The sequence below is a fragment of the Equus caballus genome, chromosome 27 (genome assembly GCF_041296265.1).
Source record: "Equus caballus isolate H_3958 breed thoroughbred chromosome 27, TB-T2T, whole genome shotgun sequence".
Taxonomy (NCBI): domain Eukaryota; kingdom Metazoa; phylum Chordata; class Mammalia; order Perissodactyla; family Equidae; genus Equus; species Equus caballus.
The window spans coordinates 54180866-54195051 of NC_091710.1; the positions used below are offsets into that span (position 1 = coordinate 54180866).

General features: G+C 36.4%; 1 protein-coding gene across 2 annotated transcripts in view; it reads left to right on the forward strand.

The window, feature by feature from the left end:
* The window catches only part of CSMD1 (CUB and Sushi multiple domains 1), a 1833881-nt gene that overhangs the window by 892290 nt on the left and 927405 nt on the right, over positions 1-14186 (forward strand). For both annotated transcript variants that reach the window (XM_023630572.2, XM_023630573.2), the window contains exon 5: positions 6428-6635. In XM_023630572.2, coding sequence (XP_023486340.1) covers positions 6428-6635 — 208 coding nt within the window. The remainder of the gene's footprint in view (positions 1-6427; positions 6636-14186) is intronic.

Here is a 14186-nt window from a genome sequence, read left to right on the forward strand (position 1 = left end):
AAGTGTCTCTTTGGGTATAATAAGTGACATTCATTCATCTTTTCAAATATGAATAGATGTATAATATGTACTAGGAGCTATCCTTGGTGTTGATAGGTGGTAAGGAAGACAAAGCCCCTGGATCTTACAGAATGATAGAGTATACAGACTTAAAAGAAGTCATTTCACTGTACCAAAGTTTCATCATATGGGAGTGAACATTAATGCTTCATTAAATTCTAAAATAGTAACATTCCTGGATTCTCCAGATAGCGAAAGAAATATGCATAGTGATACAATCCATGATAAGTAGCCATGAATTGTTGCCAATACTATTCTACACTTCATTTTATGGAAATCAAATATTGTGCCATCCCCATGTGAACATGTAGATTATAAAGACAAATACTTTAGCTATTGTTTTATCCTCTCTTGTTTCATCCATGGGCTTAAGACAAAGAGAAGCATCAGTTCTAAACAGACTTAATAGGCCAGGAGCAATGGCTTTCCTTTTTACATTTTTGTTAACTCCCTAGTCAAAATCCTGTTCCCAGTATTTTGACAACCAGCTATTGTTCATGGGGCTCACTGAATTAAGAGATAGTACCTGTGCTGATGGTCCAGTTTCTAACTTAAAAATTATGGAACTGGTAACTGACAATTTAACGCTGTTTATTATAATGTTAATATTTGCTTGGATGTAATAACTTGCTTTCAAATATTTAGGTGAAATAATTCAAATAAAGGAAGCCTGGTAGTTTTACTACTGTTTGAACCAGGAGTAAGGCAGCATATATGATATCAGCATGAGCTACCCCTGTCCTCTAAATTAGGCATGGATTTATGACTTTGGAAGCCCATTAATTCCATTTAGAAGGTTCTCATGTTAGCAACAACAAAAAAAGCCAAGTAAGAAAATCATCAATCAATGAGTCTATTCATTGAGAAAGGCAAGTGTCTCATTACATGATTTAGAGCCAAAAATATTGTCTTCATTGTCCTCTACCATCACATTGGGCCAACACCTTAGAAAGTACTTCGTGTGTATGTAACTGGTAGTAGAGAGCAAGTACCATCAGACCACACGTCTGTTTAAGGATCCAGACGTGCCCTGCATTTCGTTTTCTACAATTACCATGAATGCCTACAGGTTTGAAACTTGGAAGGCTAATCAACTTAATATTGTGAACAACATAATTACATAGATTTTATTGAAACCTAGAATAGATTGTAAAATGCTACCCTATGGAAAGAAGGACAATCTCAAATATATTTTGCTTATAGTAGCAGTGGCTACATTGTAATCACGTGTTGCTATAAAAACTACTGCATTTTTCTCTCTTCGACTTTATAAAATATGACACAAAAATCCAGATATGTAACAGATAGATGGTGCAATCATTTTTCCTACTACAAAATAGACTTCTCCTTCTAGAAAGATATATGGAAGAATTTATTTTAAAACAACAATAACAGCATTCCTGGTATATTTTAAATATGTGCTTTATTGATATTTGACAGATAAATGGTTTCTCAGGAACACATTCATTCTGCAAAGTTCTATATATACAATGATTAAGCATCACAACTTTCATTCGTTCATCTCGGGATTTTTTTAGTTGTTAAACTATTGATAAACATTAAAGAATTTCTTTAAATTGCTCATATTTTATTACTATAATGCCTCAATTATTTTAAATATTCCACACTTCTTTCAATATTTATTCTTAAAGTCTAAATATTATATGTTCATATATATCTTAATATAGTTTAAACTCTTTTGCTTTTTCACAAAGCAGGTCATACTTTTTTTTTTTTTAAGATTTGTTTTTTCCTTTTTCTCCCCAAAGCCCCCCAGTACATAGTTGTAGATTCCCAGTTGTGGGTCCTTCCCGCTGTGGCATGTGGGACGCTGCCCCAGCATGGCTGGATGAGTGGTGCCATGTCCCCACCCAGGATTCGAACAGAGGAAACACCAGGCCGCCTGCAGCGGAGTGCGTGAACTTAACCACTCAGCCACGGGGCGGGCCCAAGAAGTCATACTTTTTAAACGTTTTGCAATAGAGTGTTTATACTGATAGATTTTAATGCTAATTAATTGATTGTGTTGATATTTCATGACTTTCTTAACATTTCCTGGGGGCATTATTTTTGGTAAGCAGCTAGAACCCCATTTTTGACAACTGTGAAATGGGGACAGTAATGATAATTTTCTCAAACATTTTTGAAATGGTTCAATAAAATGATCCACATAAAGGAATTAGTGCAAAATACAAGAACTTAAAATGTACTCAATAAATATTAGACCCCAAATTGGGTAACATGCCAAAGGATATGAGCACTTTTAGTATCCCTCATATATATTGTCAAATTGCTCAAAGTTTCATATCAGTATACACTGATACCAGGAGCGTAGAGTTGGGTCACTTTGCCCTTTGGCTATTTTCCATTATATTTTATGCATTTAATTTTAATTTTAGTTTTAATTTCAACATCTATGATAACAAGACAGGTTAAACTCTTGCCTGTGTTTCTTTCTTTATTCATTCTGAAATTCATTCTTGTTTAAATTTTCATTTATAAGCTTTTTTCCATGAATATCTTTGTGTATTGTTCTTAAAAATATATATCAAGTAAGTATAGATAATCTCTCATTGCTATGTCATTGCAAATTTTTTTCATTGTGTTGTTTTTAATTTGAATTTGAATTTTATATATTTATTTTGAAAAATATTTTTTATAGGCAGATTGATTTATTGTAATGTTTCTTTTGCATCAATAACATTCATCCTTTCTGTTTAGTTGAGATAATTCATTATTTGAGATAGTATAGTCTATTTTATCCTGCTAATCTACCCATTATTTTATTCTTTCAAACATTTTAATTGATGTAATATGCATTTTGTATTAGGCTATTTCTAAATTAGTTTGTTTCAAATTTCTGTTTCTATTCCAAAACACTTCATTAATACTATTCTCCCATAATTTATGATGTTAATTTTATCATATATTGGATCTTTCTGTGCATTTGGTCTTTATAACACCCTAAAGTAGGAAGACAGAGGCTTACATTTCTACTCAGCAAAACTTTTATTGTTTTGTGGTATGTTACAGGAGTGCAGTTTACTATTTTTAGCAGCCGAACTGGGAGATACGTTCATAACTAATATGATTTCCACATTTAATTAATTAACTAATTAAAATTAAATAATGTTTTCCAAGGCCAAATGTGTGCTCAGAAATGTTTACTCTGTTGCTTTAACTTTGTAATTGATCTACTTGGAGATTTTCATATTTCTAAAAATTAAATTTATTTTTAAAACCATTTGTCAATATAAAATGGTAGTTACGTCTCCCTTTCTCAAATGCTATTATGTGTATAGATGTGTAATATGTTAATCACATTCTCTTATATAAATAGAGAAGAAAATAGAGTTAAATGTACTATAGGAAAATATTTGAAGCACCGTTGTAATTGCTTTCAAGCACACACACACATTTTACCTCACTCTGTACTAAAGACAGTTTCTGTGATTTGTTTTTTCTTTTTTAAAATTATTACGTATTTATTTTTTGGAGGAAGATTAGCCCTGAGCCAACATCTGCCACCAATCCTCCTCTTTTCACTGAGGAAGATTGGCCCTGAGCTAACATCCATGCCCATCTTCCTCTACTTTATGTTGGGACGCCTGCCACAGCATGGCTTGACAAGCTGTGCATAGGTCCACACCTAGGATCCTAACCAGTGAACCCTGGGCCACTGAAACATAGCACACAAACTCAACTGCTACACAGTTGGGTGGGCCCCTAAGTTTTTTATGCAATGAGTGGCATGAAGTATTTTTTTTGTTTTGTAGGCTTAATACTCAAAGCAGGTATCAATCAGATTATCCTAATAGTATCCTGTAGCAGTTTGTGTGAAATGCTGCATTAAGAATTATAGGGAATTGAGCACAGGGCATGAAGGAGAGCACTTATATGACGATGGACAAGTAATAATGTACAACTGAAATCTCACAATGTTGTAAACTATTATGAACTCAATAACAAATTATAATACACCCTGCATAATTATAACTGTAACTTATCTTAAAGTGTTCTGTGGGCATTAAAATATCTACCAGAGAAAAAACAATGGGGATTGCAGGTTTGGGAAAAATAGGTTATTCCTCTCTGTCAACTTCTTTTATTTTCCTTTTCTATTCCTTTCTGTCTCTCTTATATCACCTACTCCTAACCCTAACAAAGTTTCCATAAAATTGTGCCGCTTGCCCATGCCTGTAATGGCCACTCCAGTTTTCTCTAGAGTTAGTGAGCTCAGTCCTCACTGTCTGGCCCAGTGAAGTGGGTCCTCCATGATCTGCTCAGGTCATCAACTGAAGTCCTACGAAAATCTGGAAACCTAGTGGCTTATCTCTTAGATTCATTGCATTCACAAATGAAATGTAGAAGTGACTTTGGGGTTATTCAGGTCAACCAGTCTCATCTTAAAGAGAAGGAAGATGTAACACTGAGAGTTAGGGTCATTTATTATGCTGCAATCAGCTGGTGGGCACCAACACAGCTCTATCAACTGTTAAAATATTAAAATATCCCTATGCCAGTTAATAGATGTCCACTTCCGGGAGTCCCTGGGAGAACCCATTCTCCCCAGCTCCCTAGACACCCTGTGCAGGTCATCAGACCTTTCAGCAGTTGAGCAACTGGAGATATAAAGGCTGAAGGACAGGGACTCCAGGGCCCCGCTCGAAAACTGCAGCGGACATCGCTTGTTGATGTTTGGTGCCTGTTCATGCTCTTGTCAGAGAGGTTTAACATCACCCGTGTTTGGTCAAGGTTGCTGAGGTATTTTTACAGAAGAACCCAATATGCTTCTTATTCTATTTATTCTTAATTCTGTTTTCCTACTATATTACCCCCATAAATATTACATGTTTCAAAGACTCTTAAATCTTGCATAAAACGTCAGTGCGTAGATAACCATTTCAAAAATCCAGAATGATATAATATCAGTTTTTTACCCTCCAGTACTCTGGAAGGGGGGCTGTTTGCCAATAAGTTGAATTACAGAGTATTTATGCAATCTCGGCTGTCAGACTTAAATTAATATGTTTAATTTAATCACCCAACCATGGCGTTGGATTTGATAACTTTTCTTAAGTCCACTCATCTGTGACATTTTATTTTTTCCTACAAAAAAAGCACCGAGCTCATTTGTTTTGCATCTGCTCTTATATTGAGATGACTTAACTTTTGTACAATATAATAAAATTACAGAAACAAAATCTACGTATTAGAATTACATTATGTGTGTTGATGTCATACGTATATGTTCATATATGAAGAACTATATTATTATAGAGGTATATTATATGTATGTGTGTGACATGTTTATAAACACAGTTATTTGGTCAATAGCCAATGTAAACATCTGTCCCAAATGATTTTGTCTAGTCGCACAAGCTGCTAAAGGCAATTTCCCCATCTTGGTAACAGGCTGACGATATACCACTCAGATTACAATGTCAACATCCAAAATTGTTAAATATACTCTTTGAATAGGAATTAACTGATAGGAGAAAGATAAGGAGGGAGGGAGGGAAGAAGAAAGGAAGGGAAAAAGAAATGGTACCTACAGACATGTCTTAAAACATTTTATAAATACTTATCTACCCTGCATACATAGTTTACTGTGTATATAAGATTTTGTGATAGATGATGACATAAATTCAATGACAACTATTTTTTACTGTGGAAAACTTGACAAAGTCTATTTCTCTGCAAACCAATATTTATTACAATGCTAATTTATATCTTAAATGTGTTTTATCTTTACTGACCTTTCACTTGCCACTTTCCAAGACTTTGCATTTTAAATTTTCATGCAATACTTCCTACCGGGATCCTTTTTATGAATCAATGTGTCTCTGTTTTGATGTTAGTCAAGAACTTATCTGAAAGTCAGCACCAAAAACACATTCCAAATTCTATAGACAGGAGAGATTAGAGTGACTACTTCTTTAAAGGGCTCTGCATTTTCAGAGCTGGGCGTCAGTGTATTAAGAAAAGATGGTCACATTCTTCTAAGTCTCAAAATGTTACTGACTTATCTCCATCTTCCAAAATTCAGAGAATATCTTTGAAAATATCGTTAAGCTGTCTATGAATCTCAGGTGTATGGCAACTACACTTTCCATACTTTAGAAAAGCCACAGTTTCACTCTTTTCTATAGTAGCAATTCAGTTAATGATGTGATATAATTGTTATACTTTTTAAGCCTTTCCAAAGGACTAAATTAACAAATCAGAAGAAATCCTTTGTCAGGTTGAGTGTCTCAATTTTAGGTTAGGAAATATTTGTCATCGATTAAGAGTGACACTTTGTAGATGTACTTGTGTATGAGACCATCCTGAAAAAACATTTTTCTGTACTTTCTGTCCCTTCCAGCGGAGGGAGCCTGTGGAGGGACCTTACGGGGAACCAGCAGCACCATCTCCAGCCCTCATTTCCCCTCAGAATATGAAAACAGTGCTGACTGTACGTGGACCATTCTCGCTGAGCCTGGGGACACCATTGCGTTAGTCTTCACTGACTTTCAACTGGAAGAAGGATATGATTTCTTAGAGATCAGTGGGACAGAGGCACCATCCATATGGTAAGTGCTGGCTAAGAAATGTGTTTACCTGATTTCCCACAATAGCCTTTATAAAATTGCTTTCATTGGACATTTATTGGCAAACATGAGTGCTCTTTCTTTCCATTGCTATTTTGGCTACTGAAAAGTTTTCAAAGTCTCTAAGATGTCTTTGTGCTGGAATCTGGAGGTAGAGAAGTTATCTGTGCCCTGGTCACTGGAACTTACCATGCCCTCATTTTGGACTCTCATAAAGCAACACAGAAGATGGCAGCCAAGTGAGCTAAGTTAGTTTTGATCTGGTCTGGAGTTGATTTAATGTAAACAGATATTGTTAGACTAGGGACATTTTAATGTCATGTTACCAATCATCATTTATGTATGCTACTGCAAATACATGATTGCATATTCTTTTTTCATCCCTGAAGATGCTTCACCAAATCATATGACAACCTTTGAGGGGCACAGGAAAATTATAATTTATTAATCCAACCTACGTAGAAAGTCAGTCCATCCACTGACTTTCAGTTCTCTGGTGTGTGTGCTAGTGGAGCCAGAAGAAAATCAGATCTAATTACTTATAGTTGATTTAGGTTTATGGTGTTGATTGCAAGAGCAGCTTTAGTTGTGTCCATAAGTGTGATTAAAAAGGGAGAATCCAAAGCATAGATGTTTAAAGACTTGAAGTATACCTTGAATTAAATCATTTGTTATGGATTGAATTTTTTTTTAATATTTCACTTCTTAGAATTTAAATACTGCACCAGTTATCTACTTCAGAACCTGAACTATAAGCAAATTATAATATATGTATATTCAGATTAAGGTGGAACACAAAGGAAATGCTGGCCGTTGGCGCGTTGGTAGAGGAGAATATGAAATGAAGGATTGTGAATATTTCTATAGCATTAAATTCACATTTTAGTACAAAGACTGAAGGATAAAAATATCAAGGCTGAACGTGTCATAAATTAGACTACCTGTGTTAAACCAACTATTGAAATTGAATTTTATTTTATTTTCCAAAACTCAAAAAGAGGATTGATATTAATGGATAAATTATTTCCTATCATTAGTTTTATTATGCTTGTGTTAAATGTTACTTCAACTAAGAGAAAAATAACTACTGTCTCTATGATCTTCCTTTTAAATTTTATTTATCTTGGACAACAATTTGAGATAGAGCAAACTTACCCATTGCTTATTTTATGTTATACAATTTTAACTTTAAACACTCAGAGAACGTGTTGATATTGTTATCGATTTCACTTTTTGTAGCATCAGAGTTAGTGGTGACAAATACTGAACTGAAAGCTGGATGTCCTAGACTCTGCTCCGAGTTCTGTCACCAACAATCCTTGTGACCTCGGACAAATTGTCTACCTGTTTATATAAACAAATTTAAAAATGGGATGTAGTAAATGAACTTTTAAGTTAATTCATTAAACATCTATTGAGTACCTATTCTCTGTCAATCACTCTAGGAGATTCAGTGATGCAACACTCTCCTAGCATTAAAATTACATGATTTTGGTTTTCAGAAAATCATTGCAATACAAAATATATGGTGACTGATTCTCAGAAATTGTATGAATGATAGTAAAGGCCTTATTTATGAGTGATTCTAGAGATAATGGGCATTGACTGGTCACCTTGCTGGTAAGATGTCAGGTTCAGAGAGAAAGAAAAGTGAGGCATATTTGACAATGATTTTAGAATCCACAATCAGGACAGCTTTTGCCAAACGAACTTACTTTATGTAGGAAAGAACTTTAAGATGCAGATGTCTATATTAAATTCCAAAACAAAAAGAGGGGACGCAAAACAGAGATGCCAAACAAAATGAGACACAACCTGCTAAAGGACTTGTGGATCGTACACACTAACCGTGATTTACTACTGAGTAAGCAAAAGCTCCTTCATTTCACTTATTTTCATTAAAGATGAAAGCAAGAGTTAGAAGATGTTGCTTAACTTAGTTTTCCCCATTTCTTCTTTTCTTCTTCATCTTCATTTCCCTTGTATCCTCTCCTCCTCTCTGCTTCATCTTTATTTGTACTTTCCCCTGACACATGCCCCAGACTACTTTAACATCAGACTCAGAAAAGTGTGTGTGGAGGAGTCATGAGTGTGCTAAAATTGTGTTCTGTCTGAAATGTCGAGCGAGGCCACTGCAACCTATGGGGCCTGAGAGCAACAATTCACAATCATTGTCATGGAGAAAATATCAGCATGGCAGCCAGAGAATTTCCCCTGTCTTCCTGGTGTCTGGATTCAGGCTGGAAGACTCTTTCCAGCTCTCTGAAATTTATCTAGATATTCACCAAGGCACCAAGATCGATGATCTGGGAACAAATTGGCAAAAACTGGGTAGTTGTTGGAAAAGTTCTTGGTCGGAACTTTGTGCCAGTATGTCCTCTGGTCTGATGAAGTGGGCTGCCCTGTGGGCTCAACATGCTTTCTCTGGATAGCCATCATTAGACAGAGTTGTGTTCATAATTATATTCGTATGATTATTTGTATGGTCCTACTGGCTTGGCACAGAAGCCCTGTGGGGCAGTTATTAGTATTATCTACCATTCATTGATGAGGAGGCTGGGAAGCACTGAGGATAAGAGATGGCTGAGCTGAGAAAGCACGTGGCAGAGCTGGAACTCGACTGAAATGCTCAGACTCCAAACTACGTTTTCTTTTCACTATATTCCCATCCCTGCAGCAGGACAATCCGGGTCTGAGCTTAATGCCCTGTCTGGAAGTCACCTTTCTCTGTTGCTTGGCTGCAGGTTGGAGCACTGTGGTGATGACCACAGGGGAGATGGGACCACTGAAGAGCAGTTTTGAGTTCACGTTGCATCCGTAGATAGTCAGGGAAGACAGAGGGTTTTTCGGATGACATGTAGTATTTATCATAATTATGAAAAGAAATATCTTGACATGGTGGTAGGACCACTTTTAAATGGACTCCCATCTTTCAAATACTCTTCTGTGGAGGCTGAAAAGGAAAAGATGAATTTCCTACATAGCTATCGAAACATACTGGGGCACATTTACAATACAAAACAGAATCACTTGAAGTACCCTTTCTAGATTTATACAAATGCAAAATATGGCTTATCTTAAAAAGACTATTATTTCATGGTAATTTTAGAGTGACAGTCTCTGAAATGTTTAGCGGTCCAAATTGGTATATTTAAAAGATTCACCCATCCCTGAGTTGCAAGAAAAATACTAAGTAGCAGTGTGGGTGGATATGCCCTCCTCTCAAGAACAAGGTTATGCAGCACAGAGAGTTGGACAATGTTAATGGCTGCGAGTAGAGAGACTGCACAAACACATAATTTTCCAATAATCTATTTTTAAAAGACAGAATGTACAAGCAAGGGCACTCTAAGAAGAAGCTACTTGGAAAATTGTTAAGAACAATAATAGGATTAGCCTTATTTTCATTTAATTTGGAGTGAAATTACCAACTCAGCCATGTTTTATGTAAGGGTTGCCATGGCTACACTGGAGGCAGTCTAAATGTGGTGAATGATGTCATGTGCCAAAATTATCCGTATATTAAACATGGCGGGGGAGTTGCCATTTAAACCTAATCGACTATATGGACATCAGAAGAGGCTGATTTGTTTTTCCTGGTCAGATTCTAATTTTATACAGGTTGGCTTCCTATCCATACCCTACTTTAACAGAGAGCTGCCATTTCTAGTTCTCTTTGCAATGTGCTCTAGTGATTTTGATTTTTCTTGCAATTAAAAACATGGTGAGCAGTGAAGCTAGCCAAGCATTCTTTCTCTCTGATTTGATGGTGTAGCATATAACTCATAACTCTGGAAATATTAAGGAGAAAGAGAATTGATTTTATTTCAGAGTTAACCTGCTATGCTTTCTAAATTAAGATATGGTGGTTAAAGGGATTAGGGATATATAGTCTTGACAGTAAACAATTAAGGGAGCATTTGCTATCTTTCAAATTTGCCATCATACAATGAGAATAATTTATCCATCCCTTTCTGTGACAGAGAGTAGGTGTAGGATGGAGAAGGAAAGGAAACAGAGAAGAACAAATGCATTTGTGTGTATCCCAAAACACATTTATATGCATCAGTTCCTTAAAAACCTTTCGTGACTGAGCCAGGGCCATCAGAATAAAGCTCAGTGCCTGAGCATTCCATTCAAGGCCTTCCACAGCGTGGCCCAACCTGCTCTCAATATTGGCCTTCTCCCCTCTCTTGCAAGCATCCTTCAGTTCTGCCACCCCAAAAATATGCCTTTCATCTCGGTAGCTCATATTTGCATCCCTCATACATTTGTTCAGGTACATGCGTCCTCTCCCACGTGGAAATCTCACATTGCCTGACTTAACTGACATTAAATTAACGCGGTCCTTATGGTGACATACAGATGGCAGAACACTTAAAGAAGTCATACAAGTGGAACAAACTGTTTGTATAATCTCCCTCTCTGGGAAACTTTGGTGATAATAAATGCAATGCTTCTTGGCTGATTTGGATTAGACCTGGCTTCTTATATCAAGAGAAAATCTGTTGCTTTACGATTTTTTCAAAGCTTAAGTTCAGTGATTCACTAACCAGCGTAACACTACCCTTGTCCATCTGGATTGTGCAAGATGACACTGGAGGGGACAAAATAAGTTTTGTGACTGCACTTCATTTTCTTCTCATTAACCAGGCACAATTTCACTCTTTGAGTCAACCTAATCAGTGACTTGCTGAAGCCAAAACAAAACTTCAAAGAAACTGGAGAAGCTGAGTGAGTTTCAAAGAACCCTTGAAGGGTCAATTAACACCTACAATGTTTATCCAACTTGTCACTTAATTGAGAGTTGACTTGGTAATTCCTAATGAGGAAGGATTATAGAGGCATACTTGGAATAAGGGCTCCTTGAAATCAATCCTTCTGTTCACCTGCCCAAGGTCAAAGACAGGAACACCTTCTCCTGCCTCCTCATATTATCTTTTAACTATTCATTTTGAAATCATTTTCCATAGAATTTGCAAAATGAGCTCAGAGAGTTGCTGTATATCCTGAATCCAGCTTCCCCTAAGGTCAACATCTTATACAATCAGAGTATAATTATGAAAACCAAGAAATTAACACTGATAAAGGTGACTGACTAATTCACAGACATGATTTAAATTTTTCCAGCTGTCCTGCTGATGTCCCTTTTCTGCTCAGGAGTCACTCCAGGGAATTACATGGCATTGAACTAAGTGTCTTTAGCCTCTTCCAACCTGTGACTGTTTTCAATCTCCCTTTGCTTGCGTGACCTTCACCTCCGTCCTGTCAACAATTCAGTGTGGTTGCACTGGTTTAGAAAGACAATGGCAACATTCAGGAATATGCAGACCACATAGCAATGCCCCATAACAATGGAGTGAAATAACTGGGTTTCTTTTTCTCCTGTTTTCCGTTTTTAATTTAAATTTAGTATAAATATTACACAAATCTATTGTAATGAATGCACATCAACATTTTTATGGAAGCTAGCATAAGGTAATAAGAAAAAATATCGTTTGTGTGTATGTGTGTGTATATATAGAGAGAGATTTCCGTGTATTATGTTTGGGTATATATATATGAATTTCTGCTTTTCTTGAACCTCTCCACACTAGTTAGAGGTCTAAGGCCATAACTAACAAGACATTATTGTATTGCTTTCCTAAACCCCTCTTTTAATCAAAATAGTTTTCTCTAAAAATTTCTTTGAATAATGTATTTTTCTAAAATATCTATACCGAATAATAATATTCACTGTTTACTATGTACCAGGCGAATGTAAGCAATGGCTGCCACTTACAGATAAGCTTATCCCCATTTTATAGACAAGAGGATGAACATCAGAGAGGATCAATATCTTACAACAAGGCTATCAAGTGAGGACTTAACCAGAGACAGTCCCAAGTTATATTTCCTCCTTTATTTAAATATGTCAAAATGCTATTATTTACCAACTTTAAAGCAGGAAAATCATAGCAGTAGGCTTACATCCCAATATCAGCCCAGAATTACTCGGTGGACCCCATGGGAAGCAGGGGGCTACTTGAAGTCCGGGCTTAGCCCTTTTACTCTGTGGTGGTGTCACCATGAACTACTCTTTCAAAGTGTCCTTTTCTGTGTTATTAATTATAAAGTGAGGTAATAAATCTTAGCCTACATATCTGTTATGTATATTTTTAGGGCATAAATACAATAACGGGTATTAAAAGGCTTCTGAAACAGGGCATAAGTGACAGGTCTGAAGTTATCATGAAGATGTTACCTAACAGTGTAAAGATACAGGCTTCTTGTGTACAACTTTGACCCATTTCATCATTCCAGACCCTTATTACTCCCATTCCCCAAACTCAATAGGGAGATTTCTCCAATCATAGCTAATTCTACAGAATGGAACTTTTCTAACCTGATCTATGACATCCTTTCACATGCATCACCCAAACTACACTTATTTCACTTCAGTAGGTTGGGTGACTCCCTCTACAATGCCTACAGAGGAACCAGTTTCCACTCTCTACCTCTCCCACTAGCAGCTGGCTGCCCTGGGACCCTCTATGATACCAGGCAGCAGAGACCCCTCTGCTGGAAATAGTGCTGCTGTCCTGCAGGCTGAGTGAGGCAGACAGGCTGTACTTTGCAAAGGTCTCAGTCAGGAGGAATTTTCTAAGGCTCTTGTTTCCCTGCTTTTTCACCTGAAATGCATCCTCTGTAGTAGGTGCTGAAAGAAGGGTCCTTTGTGCTGAATTTACCTTGAGGAGAAAGGCAGGAGGCTCTCTCCGATGGGCCAGCAGAAACCTTCTGCCTTATTTTCAATCTCCCACATTGTCTATACCTGTTTCACCACCAGGCAAATGTACCCCAAGGAAGCATTTTCCTGCCTGTCCTCGTGAGTGTTCTGGTTTCATCAGTAAGAGCCATTGTGCCATTTTATTAAGAATTAAGCCCCACTTTCATATTTCCTCTCAAATGTCTGAAATATCATCATAGTTGTTCATCTCAGATCTCTTTCATTTTGTCTGAATCAATACTTGAATTTCAAATGTACAAGACTGATAAAGTGAAAAAACTATTTTAATCAATAAATATCTTGAATATAGGAAATTTATATAATTTTTTAATAGTGTAAGCTATGAATAAAATGTAATATTTTACTCTATGACTACATGCAAAATGACCAGACTAGGGGATAACAAAAGAGAGAAAAATAAATTATTCTTGTTCTCTAAAGATGGAACCGATTGGGAAGATAATTAACCCAGGGACATTCCCACAGTAATAATTCTGGGCCACAATTGGGGCAGATACCACATCTCAGAATCCACGACTCTGTTATAATATTTCTCTTGTCATGTGAAACTCCCACCACTTAACCTGATTTTATTCACAAATACATTTCCTATAAATTATTTATATTGCAGGCAGTGGGAATAATTTTCCCCTTTAAAGATCTGAATTAATTTCACAAAATACCTCTTTTTTTGTAGTCACGCTTTTCTCTTTTGCATGTGGTCCTTTGTCCAGGGAACAAAAAAGGCACAATTAAATTAACACTTT